The following is a 12,975-nucleotide window of genomic DNA, read 5'->3' on the forward strand; positions in this document are numbered from 1 at the left end:
ATAGACAGAGGTAGGAAGACAAACTCAAAACTTTATTGCTGGTGTTACTCATGGAAGGGGAAATCAACTGAATCAAGGTAAGCCCCACATGGAGCATTTCCCAACAGCCAGGCCAGTGGCAACTCCTGCCAGCAGCTCCACAGGATGCAGCGGGGATCCATCTGCAATGGATAGGAGACGAGTGTCAGGGAAAAGGGCTGTGCCTCACCACACACCGTGTGTCCCCCAGTCCTTCCCTCTCCACCCTGCATGAGGTTCCCAGCAACATCTTGCTGTAGGACAGGTCACTTTTCTCACATGTCCATGGCCATTTCCCCACTGCAGCAACCCTGTGTCGGTAGGAGACACTCTGGGAAGCCTTTTGGCCATGTGTGAGGGCAGCTTTATAAATCAGCACCAGCACCCCCAGCTTACCAGAATGTGCCCTGCTCCTTCCTGCGGTTGATGTCTCTCTTTATTTGGCAAACAGAGCACACGGGGCACCACAGGGTGATACAGAAGTCAGAGCAAATGGACCCCTGTTAGGAAGAAATTAGTTAGGGACACAGGCTTCCCAAAAGCCATGTTCCAGACAAGGAAATGTTAATCCCATTCCAGGTCGTGTGCCCTTTGTTTCTTGGCTGGCTGCAGCATCCTGGGTAGCAGACACTGAAGCCCAGGGCTGGTGAAACCCTGGCACTATGGAAAGGAAGAAGAGAGTCCTTTGCAGGTTACGGATAGCTACTTACCCTTTGACTCCTGAGGTTCACACTGGGGACAAAAATGCACACAGAAAGAGACAATTTGGGCAACGTGAACTTGGGCCCCCGTGATTTGCACTTGGCATGGCACCAGTCCACCCCCTGCAGGATGTAAACCCTTCACATATGTACTGTCCACCTTTCTCCCAAATCTCATTACAGATCCTTACCTGTATAACCAATTTCATCTATTTTCAATCTGCCCACAATTATCTCAAATCTCGCCCATCTTTCAAAGATCAAAGAAAGAAGCAGCAGCCCAGGCTCTGCAAGCCACTGTGGTCAGCAGCAGCTGAAGGCAGGACACGTGCCTCCAGTGAAGGAGCTGTGTCCAATTTACATGTGTTGTTGGATACCAGCGCAGGGATCAGCTCAACTGAGGATGTCCCAGCTCCTGTTCCGTGCTCTGGCATCATGCAGGATACGGAAGGGAAAACAATGGGGAAGGGAAAAGCACTGCTGCCCTGTGCTCATCCCCCATAGAATCATCGAATAAACCGGGTTGGGAAAGACCTCCCAGATCATCAAGCCCAACCCTTGATCCAACATTGCTGTGGTTACTAGAGCATGGCCTGAAGTGCCACATCCAGTCTCATCTTAAAAACCTCCAGGGACAGTGCATCCACCACCTCCCTGGGGGTCACCTCGCCTTTCAGCCTCGCAGCAGGGTGAGGGGGCAGGTCACCCACTGACCGGGATGTTGTATCTGGTGCGGTAGAGGGTCCTCATGGCCACGCTGGTCCCACACAGGAAGCACTCGTTCATGTCCCCGGCCACCTTGTACCCCAGGCATGGGTAGCAGAAGCTTCCACAGAGACCTGTGGGACAGTGAGATATGGGCTTGGCTGAGGGGTTCAAAGACTGAGGAAAGGGGGAAAGGCCAGCCAGGAATGTGGCCATGGGAGCTGTGACTCTTGACCTCAGCCAAGAGCTTCTCTGCTGCTAGTACCCACAAAAGTAGGGTTTGCAGAAGGGGCAATGCTGCAGAAGGAGCAGGGAGAACACCAGAAACACATCATGAACCAGTAGCAGGAATGAGGAGTATATATGTACTCACACACGCCGCAGTCGGAGCAGCAATCCATCAGCCCAGTCTGCCACCTGCCTGGTTGTTGGGCAGTTGAAAACTGGGGCTGGATCACAACCACATTTTGAGAGTCCATTGCCAGCACAGCGTTAGGTCCCTCTGGGCAGTTTGTGGTCTGGAAAGAAAAGCCATGAGAGAAAGATGCTGCAGGTGTTTCTGAAGTGGGTATCTTGCTCAGGCTGCTGCATTCAAAGAGAGGGCAACACAGGTCTCAGGGGCATTTCCACTGCCAGGGTACTGCCACCCCCACCACAAAGTGAGGGTTGCAGCACTGCCAGGAGCTGCCGCCGCCCTCTGAAGCAAAGCCCTCCCCAAAACCAGCCTCCCACCAAAGGCAGCAGGACCTCGTCCCCTGCCTGTGCAAGTAAATTGCTTCTGTGAAGGCAGAAGTCCTTTTGCTTCAGAACTGCAGTGCTTCAACCTTCAATCCTGTCTTCTCATCTCCAGTTCATCTTCCATTATTATCTGCTTAAAATGTTTTGGGTTGGGTATTTTGTTGTTGTTATGATCACAGTCTCCCAAAGCTTAGTTCTAGCTTCCCCAGGCTCTCAGTAGTTGTTCCATGATCATCTCAGTCTATTTGCCTCCCCCTCTCCCTTCTTTCTTCACCTGCTTTCTTAGCGGGCTTCAAGGCAGTGGGTTTTCCTTGTTTCTTTCCATCGTTCTTAGCCCAGTCACCAGTTCCTATCCCTCCTCCACTTGACTGATTGTGCCAATGCATCATCCTCCTCTTCCTCAGTCTCCTAGGGTCCCCATAGCCCCTATAGAGGATACTCCCACAGGAAGTCCCATGCAGACACATCCCCTGCCCTATGCCCAAGCTCAGCACCACTCTGTTAAGCAGCACGGGGCTGAGGTGCAAAGGCTCCCATGTCTTACAGCTACGAGAGCTTTCTCCCACTCCCAGCACACACCATACATCCTCAGCAAAGAAACTATCAGCGAGAAAACAGCCTGAGCTTTGGATCCTGTAACTGCAAGCTGCTGCTTCTTGCCTGGGAAGAGTCCCAAGGCAGCACCTCAGGGAAGTCCTGTCCAGCGGCCACATCCTCGCACAGCACTCAGGCATTTCTGCGGCAGTCACTGTGGATGTCTAACAAAGCATCTCCAGGCAGTTCAGGTCCTGCTTGCCCCTGCTCACCTTTGGCACATTTGTCCTGCTTGCACAGGCAGCACTCCCTGTCTGGGTGCCAAGTGGGGGTGCCCACCAAGCAGCACTCCCTGCCCTACCCCTGTGTGACAAGGGAGTGCCTGAGTTTCAGGATGCTGAGAGGAGCAGAAAGAAAAACAGTGGAAGCATTTAAGTTTTGAAGAAAAGGATGATGGCATTAAATTCTGTCAAATTCTGTAAATTAAAACGCTATAAGGGGAAATGGGATTGTTTTCATATAAGAGTTGCACATTTACACAGAAATATTTAACACCAGAAATATGGTGGAACAAATATTTTACTATGCCCAGCACTCAGATGATGCCATTGAGTACATGGTACCCACATCAGGGAGACATAGGCTGTGGTATTGCATTTTTACTGACTATTGCCAGTAGGTGGCTGTCAGGGTTGACAGTGGGTCTGTTAGCTCTCTGGGAGAAGATGCTGACCTGGGAAATTTACGGATGTATCCTTGAGATAGGAGAGGTATGTACGCAGCCCTAACAAAAATAAGACAGCTGTGGAGTGCTTAGATTCGGTCCTGCGAGAACTTAAATTTTAGCCTTGAGCTTTGCCAAAAATATCACTAACAAATAATAGCCAATTAAAATACAGTTACTTGCTAACCGTCTAAAACTGCTGCTTGCTACTAACATGGGATATAAAAAGACTCATGAGAAATAATAAAGAGACTGGTACTTTGCTCGGTACTAGACTGTTCATGTTTTTCTTTACTTTCAACTGCCGCAACAATAACAGGTGGCAAAGGGGTTGATGGCTCCGCCAGCAGCTCCTGTGGTTCCCCACCATTTACAGACTGCCCCAGACACATCCCTGCTGTCAGACACAGCCTGTTGCTGGAGGGCGAACACTTGTTTCTGGCAGTTAAAGGAAGAGGAAAAAATTATTGAATTATGCTGTAAGAGGGAAGAAAGCTGGAAAAAAGTCTCCATGTGGTTTGCCTCTGACTTTTTGCAGCTTTCTGCAGGCAGTGGAAGTGTGGCTGGGCTGTTCCTTTCTGGAGATACTGGCACCTGCTCCCATTTGGTGATGAGTGGCCTGAAAGGGCAAAGTGACAGCTGGTGGGAGTGTCTCAGTCACTGTCACACTGGGGGCTAAAGATCAGGCTGTTTCCTGCTACTGAACAAGGCTATCGAGCTGTAAAAATGCTGTTGTGCCCTCTCTGGGGCAAGTCACCCCACTGCTTGCAAGGAGCGACCTTTGGAGCAAGCTCAGGTAACCCCAGCAACCGTGGGTGCAGCAGGGGCCCCTGCACCCACCATCCCTCACCAGATACCTCCTGGCCCTGCCCTGGCCAGCCAGCCCTGCTTGTTCATGCACGAGATCCCAGGTAATTCCCACCACTTCTGCAGCCAGTGTAACACCTCCTGGCATGCCAAAACAGCAGCCCCTTCAAGGAGTCTTGACACATGACAATTTAAGAATCAGGAACCGGGAGGGGCAGGAGAGGAGACAGACCACAGACAGTGTGCAGTGGGGACACCAGGGAGGGACAGCACAGGGGTCCCACACAGGGACCAGCAGCAGGCATGACCACAGGGAGAAATGTGCACAGGAGCAGCAGCAGGTTACGTTTTAGGGGCAGGACCCCATCAGCCTCCCCTGCTGCTCCTGCACTACCAGATGACATGATCAATAGTAGCACCTCATAAAAACGCAGCCAAGTGGTGCTCACACACACACTGTGGCCTTTGCAGGCAGGGCTGACCACGAGCTTCCCCTCCTCGAGTACGAGCACACCACATCCCTGCACAGATGGAAGCTGCAGTGCAGAGCAGGCAGCAGCCTGGAGAAGCCTCTGGTACACAATCACCTCCCAAGAGGTGGCCCAGTTCTACAGTTCCAAACATTATCACCCCCGGTGCCCCCAGTTCTACAGCTCCATGGCATCGCCAGCTGTGTTGAAACAACTGACAGGAACAAAAGGATTCTGAGAAGCATGCAGCCACATTTCACCCATAACCAAGGTCACAAAGCAGCAATTATAGGCCCATGTATATACGCACAAATGAACAATACAGTGCAAAAAGCTGCTGTCCTATACCCCTGATGCCCACTTCTGTTGAGATGCCCATCAGCAGCATCCAGCATGCCATGGTTTAGCTCTGAAGTAGTTTTCCAGGTAGGTAGAAAACCTCACCTTTGTCTCCACCCCTTCCCCAGCACCACTGTTTCAGCCACAAGCAATTTCCATAGTTCTGTACCACAACTGAAGCAAAGCCATGCCATACATACTTTCCAAGCCGTCCTTCTCCCAGAAGCACGTATGTCCTTTTCCTGGTTGTCATCCCTTATATACTCTCTGGCAAACGACCTCTGCTCTCTGACTCACAGACCAGACTCTGCTTTAGGTGCTGCTCTGTGCAATTGCAGCTCCCTTGCTGCAGCCTGCCTGCCTGCTGCTGCCAGGCTTCTGCTGCCCGCCCTCACCTTTCCCCACCCCAGTATTCCCCAGGCCCAGAGCCCCAGTGGGACATACCGCTTTTGGGAGACGTTTTCAGGGAAGGGCAGTTTGTTTCCAGGCTCCTGTTGTCCTAGTTAGGACAACTGAGACCAGTTCATCAGGGTATGGGTGTAACCCAAAACTGTGTATTCTATAGCCTTCCATGCCATTTCCCAGAAACTGTTATCAATGAACCATTTACACCATCTGCCCATAGAGCCTGACTCCTCAGGCTACAAACTAGGTGTTAAGAGGCCTGTGAGATAGGAGGATGCTCCTGTCCTCACACCATTTGTGGAACTCCCCGCCCTGAGGGAAGTGCTGAGCATTCCTGCCTGAACTGCAGGATATATAATCTTGGAGTCTTGGAACATTTTGGAACCACTCTGTGGGATCCAGAGAAGGACTGCAGGCTCATCGCTCTCAAACAGACGTGGATCACCCTATACTGGACTCCAATCACCACTTTGACCCGACTGCAACAGCTCTCCCCCCAGCATCTCACTGCAATCACCACTTTTTGACTAGACTGCAACAGCTCTCCCACCAGCAGGTTCTTCCCCTCTCCCTTTACTTTGGACTCAAGCGGGGCCCAAGGAACACCACGTTGTTCATGCCCCAGGGTACTGGGTTATACATTTGGGTTTTGTGGGTTAAGACCAATTGTTTGTTTGTATGATTGTACTTACTGTATTATTTTAGTAAATTGTTATTCTGACTTATAATCTCTCCTTTGAGTTGAGTTCATTTCCCCTGCTGGTTAACTCTTAAACCAGCACACCTGTGCTGCCCTAAGCCATATTCTGCTGGAACTGCAGTGCCTTTCCTTCATTAACCCTGAGCATCAGCAAGAGCTGATTGTAACTACACTGGGTGACACAGGTGCTGCCTCGAGGGACATCTACAAAATTGTAACACACTGTGCTGGGATGAGGCAGCAGCCTGGTCTTTTTTCTCCTCTCCCTCTCCACTTTCCTGGCTTTTACTTCTCTTAGGCTGAAAATGCATTTTCTGTACGGCCACGGATCATCCATAAGACTGTTTGGGCCATCTGGAGTTTAGGCAGGTGGGAGTGCCACCACACACACCCACCCCACAGCATGGTCAGAGCCACTGCCTGCCCTTTAAAAGTTTTGTGGTGAAGGTGAAGGCACACACTTAGCACTGGGTGGCCTGCAGATGTCACTTGTCTGCGGGAAGCCCCACCTCTACCCTGTAGTCATAGTCACTTGTCCAACTTCTACAACTTGAATGAGCAACACTGACTCCTCCCAGGTATTCTATATCCTTTCTAAAAGCTGATTGAATAACAAAATACTCGTGAAAATCTTTCTCTGCAGCAGGCAAGGGAAATCTCAGCTGCACCAGGGGCTGCTGAGGTGGATGAAACGGGAGAAGGGTGGATCCCCTCAGGTGGTACAAGAGTGACATAGACAGAGGTAGGAAGACAAACTCAAAACTTTATTGCTGGTGTTACTCATGGAAGGGGAAATCAACTGAATCAAGGTAAGCCCCACATGGAGCATTTCCCAACAGCCAGGCCAGTGGCAACTCCTGCCAGCAGCTCCACAGGATGCAGCGGGGATCCATCTGCAATGGATAGGAGACGAGTGTCAGGGAAAAGGGCTGTGCCTCACCACACACCGTGTGTCCCCCAGTCCTTCCCTCTCCACCCTGCATGAGGTTCCCAGCAACATCTTGCTGTAGGACAGGTCACTTTTCTCACATGTCCATGGCCATTTCCCCACTGCAGCAACCCTGTGTCGGTAGGAGACACTCTGGGAAGCCTTTTGGCCATGTGTGAGGGCAGCTTTATAAATCAGCACCAGCACCCCCAGCTTACCAGAATATGCCCTGCTCCCTCCTGCGGTTGATGTCTCTCTTTATTTGGCAAACGGAGCACACGGGGCAACACAAGGTGACACAGAAGTCAGAGCAAATGGACCCCTGTTAGGAAGAAATTAGTTAGGGACACAGGCTTCCCAAAAGCCATGTTCCAGACAAGGAAATGTTAATCCCATTCCAGGTCGTGTGCCCTTTGTTTCTTGGCTGGCTGCAGCATCCTGGGTAGCAGACACTGAAGCCCAGGGCTGGTGAAACCCTGGCACTATGGAAAGGAAGAAGAGAGTCCTTTGTGCAGGTTGCGGATAGCTACTTACCCTTTGGCTCCTGAGGTTCACACTGGGGACAAAAATGCACACAGAAAGAGACAATTTGGGCAACGTGAACTTGGGCCCCCGTGATTTGCACTTGGCATGGCACCAGTCCACCCCCTGCAGGATGTAAACCCTTCACATATGTACTGTCCACCTTTCTCCCAAATCTCATTACAGACCTGTATAACCAATTTCATCTATTTTCAATCTGCCCACAATTATCTCAAATCTCGCCCATCTTTCAAAGATCAAAGGAAGAAGCAGCAGCCCAGGCTCTGCAAGCCACTGTGGTCAGCAGCAGCTGAAGGCAGGACACGTGCCTCCAGTGAAGGAGCTGTGTCCAATTTACGTGTGTTGTTGGATACCAGCGCAGGGATCAGCTCAACTGAGGATGTCCCAGCTCCTGTTCCGTGCTCTGGCATCATGCAGGATACGGAAGGGAAAACAATGGGGAAGGGGAAAGCACTGCTGCCCTGTGCTCATCCCCCATAGAATCATCGAATAAACCGGGTTGGAAAAGACCTCCCAGATCATCAAGCCCAACCCTTGATCCAACATTGCTGTGGTTACTAGAGCATGGCCTGAAGTGCCACATGCAGTCTCATCTTAAAAACCTCCAGGGACAGTGAATCCACCACCTCCCTGGGGGTCACCTCGCCTTTCAGCCTCGCAGCAGGGTGAGGGGGCAGGTCACCCACTGACCGGGATGTTGTATCTGGTGCGGTAGAGGGTCCTCATGGCCACGCTGGTCCCACACAGGCAGCACTCGTTCATGTCCCCGGCCACTTGGCAGGCGAGGCAGGGGAAGCAGAACATCCCACAGCAGCCTGGCAGGGGGAGAAACACAGCAGGGGGTGAGGATCTGCCTGCCCACTCAGAACTGGGAGAACCAGGCTACATGGCTGGAGCCATTGCACCACCAAGCTGAGCAGCAGGGGCAAGAGAATTGTCTCTCGAGGGTGTGTGACTGACTGCAGCACACCCCTGATGAGGGCCAGGAGAGGGGACTTCCCACAGCACTCACAGACGCTGCAGTCCGAGCAGCAGTCCATCAGCCCCGTCTGCCAAATGCACCTCGAGGCCGCGGGCCTGCCATACTGTGGCTGGATCGTCACGATCGTCTGGGAGGCCATTCCTAGATGCTCTTCTGAAAGAGACAGGTGGGGAACAGTAAACAGGTTACTTAGTGAAAAACCTGTGGTTGGTCTGAACCTCCAACCAAACTGTGGACTGTCACCCTTCAGCAGGCTGCCTTTTGCCCAGCTCTCTTGCTGTTGCTGGCGGTGATAAAGCACAACCATATCTTACCTGCATTTGTGTCCTTTCAATGCTTTTGCATTTTCTACCACTTTATCCAGCCTTCAAAACAGCACCAGGCCACTGGCACTCCCCACTCCACCCCAGAAAGGTTTCGCTAGTGCTTAGACACAGCTCACTGATTTCCCTTGAGCCAAGCCAGGCTAGGCAGTGAACCCAAGCTAAAGGGAATGACTTGGGCATTTCAGTTGTTGAACTTGGCTTATTTTACACAAGATGGCTTTGGTATGGGGCCAAAACATGTGGGAAGCACCTGTGGTCTCATGTCCTCGTACCAAAGCCAGGCTCCATGCAAGAGAGATACTATAGAAAACTCATATCTCCAGTTTCTTTTCATAGAGAGTCAAAAAGACAGAAACTCAAGGCTGTGTCCCAAGTCTAATGCTCTCTCCTTGCCTTCCTGTGGTTAAGCAAGAAAGTAAATCTTGAAAACCAGTAAGCCTCAGATCTAAAATAGTAATAATTATAATAATTATGGTAATGACAATAATGGTGGTGATGATGATGATAATAATAATAATAATAACTACTCTTTCTGCTTCTATCTTCCTGTCCAAGTAAAAAAAGTGCAAAACAGTCTTAGATAACAATTCAAAGAAAGTTTGGCTTTGGGGCTAGGTTTTTCTAGATAAGATAAACTGCCTGCTCACATCTATTAAGACTTAAAAGAAGTCTTTTTTCTACAAATTCGGTTGGTTTGTTTTATCTCTTAGAAACAGCAGCTTGGCAAAGGCAGAACAGTGCTGGCTAATAAAGCTCTTCCCTGTGCAGTTTCTGAGCTCAAAAGCCGGAATAGAAACTGAAATTAAGTAGGGGGTGCTGGGGGAGGGGGAGTACTCTCCACCCTGTGGATTAACCCATGCTTCTCCAGAAATCCCACTCCTGCCTTCACCTGGCAGCACAAGCCAGCCTGCAAGCCCGGTGTGAATCACAGAAATCACAGAAGGTCCCGAGTTGGAAGGGAATGCAGCTGGAGGCAGTACCAAGTGTGTCCAGAGGGAAATGTGAGCGTGTGATGCCTTCGAGGGCTTCCCTCTGCCGATCCACAGCCGTGCTACCAACAAGTGGTGAATCTCTCTACACTTTTACAAATGCACAGTATTCTGTATACGAATATTATTCACATATTTTCTCCTCTCTTAGCTGCAAACATGGAAACAGATCTCCTAGCTGTAAAAATTAAGACTGCAGCATGAAGCTGCTCTTCCCACCAATAGCATACCCCATTGAAGGGACAGCAAACACTCAGGGAGATCAGGCAGCAACCTATAGAAGCGATCAATATCCAACCTGGTGGCAGGACAGCCCGGTTTAAACAGAGAGTAAAGTACCAGTCAGATTCCTTTAACACAGTTATACAATTCTGTCAGCAGGAGAAAGCAGCAAAGAAAAGGTAACTGCTACAGAATTCAGCTTTCATGCATAGCTTTTTAAAAGCCTCCCCCTTCCCCAAGTAGAATTTGCAATATTGTTTGATTTAAATTATGTGCTAAGCAGGAAAAAAAAATCCTTACTTTATTTACTATTATCCCACTTTCCCAGGCTAACAAGTTATTAATATTTCCATGCTTTAAGAGAACCAACCTTCTGATGAGCAGCCTCTGTAAGAGCACGCTTCTTTGCCAGCCGGGACCCTGCAGAAAGAGCTCTGGGGATGGTGAAACTAAACTTGCTCACACTAGGAGGTTTATTGGCAGCCAACAAACAAGTATAGTGGGTGGGAGGTAACTTGAAGGGGGTGGTGTGGACATGTGCCCTGTCGTTAGGGTTACAGATTTAATAAGCCTGCAGAGCACAGATTTCCTTTTCCCAGACTTAATTTTTCATCTTAAAAAATAAAAAAAGTTACATGTTCATTGTCTATTCTTTATTCCCTTAACTCTGCCTCCACGTTGTTGCTCTTCAGGGGAGAACAGCTCTGAATGATGTGCGTTCATTTGGACAGATATTTTTCCAACATTTTTCCACCCAGAAAAATTGTACTTCTCATATCCCGGACCAGACTAACGGCAGAGCACCTCCGACTGCTTCACTCTGAGCTCTTCCCTTTCCTTATGGAAAAAGCTTTGGACAAAGGGGTTGGTGCAGACCTGTTTGCTTTAACAGCAAGGCTTGGCAATGGTGGGTGGGCAGTGTGGTGGCAAAAGGGGCGGTGTCAGGGGGTTCTGGGTGATCGAAACCTCTCTGTGGAGCTCAGAACAGCCCCTGCCCCAGCCTGCTGATGCAGGGGGCTAAACAGGGCACTCTCAGTCAAAGCCAGCAGCAGCTAAACCCACCTGCACCAAGGGGCAGCTCCCCACAGGTCAGCACTCTGTGCCATGACCCTGACATGAGGGGAAGCCCCAGCCCCAGCCATCCTACTACACTTCCATTCAGCCCCAGACAAGGAGGCAGCAGGGAGTGATGACACCTTTGATTTTAATCCCCTTCTCAATCTGCGGTGTGCTCCCTGCTCCTTCTCAGCAGATGCATTTGGGTTTTAATTTCTGACTTAGTAAATACACCCCACATGGAGGCTTTCTAGAAAAATCGGGCTGATTCCCTAAGTGCTTGTCACAAGCCATGTAGCCCAGCCACTTTAAAATTAACTAAGTACTTACCATACACATATCAATTTCCCTCTTTGAGACTCAATATTTACTGTTTGTTCACTAACATGCCCCAAATATTTAACCACTCAAGCCCTGTGCTAGTCACTGAAAGTTTGGGATACACTTCCACCTTATGTAGAGAATCTGTGGCAGCAGGACAGCATTTTTTGTTTCCCAGCAGGATGCACAGATTGTTCAGAGAGCCCAGAGAAGATCAAAGCAAGTGCTTGATCAGGAGCAAGGCAAGTTCAGTGCATCCCAGAGGAAGTGCTGATGGTGTGTTCTCCTTCTCTCTCACCCTCAACAAGAACAGGGAAAGGGGAAATTCAATTAAACTGCAATTTAGGAACTTTGATAACAGGCTGGGATTTATGGTGCTTTAAAGGAAATCTTTTAACAATAGTCCTGAGATAACAGTGAGCCGTGCCCTGGAATGCTTCCCTCGGCTTCCAACAGCTCCAAAGTTTAACTGGGGCTCTCCCTGCTTTAAGATGGGGCTGCCTGGCCACCCCCCAGCTGAATCATAAATGATTCATTTCTTTTTCCAAAAACATTGCAAGAGGCTGTGGGAAGTGAGGTTTGCAAAAAGTTGTAGTTCCTAGAAGAGGGGATACGTGACATCCCACTGGCTCAAGCAAATACCAGCTGGCCTAGGAGAGGAGGGAAATGGGAAGCTGAAATGCACAGCCAGTATGGGAGATAACACATTTTAAAAAAGCACTCATCACCAACATTTTAAGGATTTTAATAGCTCATCCTCCATTCAGAACTGGGGTGAAACTGACTGTCTGAGCAATCAAGCCATGAAAATACTTTTCTTCCACAGAAAGGCCACCCACTCCTATATGCGATCCTGGTTCATCAAGTGTATCTGCTCTTTGTGACAATAAAAAGTCCATCATAAACACCTACCTCAGCTCGTTCCCTTCATCTGGCATTTAAGTCAGACAAAAAACCCAGCAAAAATGTCAGCAGTGAAATCAAAATGTGAACTCCCAAAATTCACAGCAAGAGCACCACCCTTGCCCAGCTGGGCAGGAGGACCCGTTGCCTCCTGTTGCAGCTGGTGTGGCCAGAGCTCACCACAGGGCCCGACCAGGGCTCTGCCGCTGGCTGGTGGCTCCGATGCCCTTCATGTGTGGCTTCTGCAAGTCTGCAACGTGGCTCTGCAAGGAGACATGGTCGGCTGCAAAGTGTGTATCTCTTAGCCACAGCAAGAAGCAAAAAGCAGAACATCTCAATAGCTAGGGAGAAAGGAAATGTGCTAACAAAACCAACCCTGTAAAGCCTTTTTCCAGGTGCTAAGAACAAAAGGCTCCAGAGAGACCTTATACAATTGTCCAGTACCTAAAGGGGGCTACAAGAGAGATGGAAAGGGACTTTTTACAATGGCATGGAGTGATAGGACAAGGGGGAATGGCATTAAATAGGCAGAGGATAAGTTTGGATTAGATGTTAGGAGGAAAT

The 12,975-nt window shown here is 49.7% G+C and overlaps 2 protein-coding genes across 4 annotated transcripts; both read right to left on the reverse strand.

Moving 5' to 3' along the window:
• Positions 1-410: 410 nt before the first annotated feature.
• Positions 411-1,903, reverse strand: LOC113990018 (placenta-specific gene 8 protein-like). The gene is made up of 3 exons (XM_027725085.2): positions 1,798-1,903; positions 1,434-1,558; positions 411-518 (listed from the first exon to the last, which is right to left on the reverse strand). The coding sequence occupies exons 1-3, from the start codon at positions 1,901-1,903 to the stop codon at positions 411-413; spliced, it is 339 nt and encodes a 112-aa protein (XP_027580886.1).
• A 4,981-nt stretch (positions 1,904-6,884) lies between these two features.
• On the reverse strand, positions 6,885-11,085 carry LOC113990017 (placenta-specific gene 8 protein-like). 3 transcript variants are annotated; one of them, XM_027725084.2, is made up of 5 exons: positions 10,502-11,072; positions 8,625-8,747; positions 8,303-8,427; positions 7,288-7,391; positions 6,885-7,034 (listed from the first exon to the last, which is right to left on the reverse strand). In XM_027725084.2, coding segments are annotated over exons 2-5 (339 nt in total). In that variant the 5' UTR covers positions 8,734-8,747; positions 10,502-11,072; the 3' UTR covers positions 6,885-7,033. The 3 variants fall into 3 exon arrangements, with proteins under 3 accessions (XP_027580885.1, XP_027580882.1, XP_027580884.1); XM_027725081.2 differs by lacking the exon at positions 6,885-7,034 and having other exon boundaries at positions 7,284-7,391; positions 10,502-11,085; XM_027725083.2 differs by lacking the exons at positions 6,885-7,034; positions 10,502-11,072 and adding an exon at positions 8,909-10,315 and having other exon boundaries at positions 7,284-7,391.
• Positions 11,086-12,975: the final 1,890 nt, after the last annotated feature.

The sequence above is a fragment of the Pipra filicauda genome, unplaced genomic scaffold, assembly GCF_003945595.2.
Source record: "Pipra filicauda isolate LSUMZ 115617 unplaced genomic scaffold, ASM394559v2 scaffold8_size5757611_pilon, whole genome shotgun sequence".
In the NCBI taxonomy this organism is placed as follows: Eukaryota; Metazoa; Chordata; class Aves; order Passeriformes; family Pipridae; genus Pipra; species Pipra filicauda.

Excerpts from the sequence above, each read along its gene's own strand:
- LOC113990017 (XM_027725081.2), bottom strand. The coding sequence starts at position 8,733 with ATGGCCTCCCAGACGATCGTGACGATCCAGCCACAGTATGGCAGGCCC. Across the intron at positions 8,428-8,624 it reads CTGCTCGGACTGCAGCGTCT|GCTGCTGTGGGATGTTCTGC; the intron begins GTGAGTGCTGTG and ends TCCCCCTGCCAG. Across the intron at positions 7,392-8,302 it reads GCACCAGATACAACATCCCG|GGGTCCATTTGCTCTGACTT; the intron begins GTCAGTGGGTGA and ends TCTTCCTAACAG.
- LOC113990018 (XM_027725085.2), bottom strand. The coding sequence starts at position 1,903 with ATGGACTCTCAAAATGTGGTTGTGATCCAGCCCCAGTTTTCAACTGCC. Across the intron at positions 1,559-1,797 it reads CTGCTCCGACTGCGGCGTGT|GTCTCTGTGGAAGCTTCTGC; the intron begins GTGAGTACATAT and ends ACTGTCCCACAG. Across the intron at positions 519-1,433 it reads GCACCAGATACAACATCCCG|GGGTCCATTTGCTCTGACTT; the intron begins GTCAGTGGGTGA and ends TCTTCCTAACAG.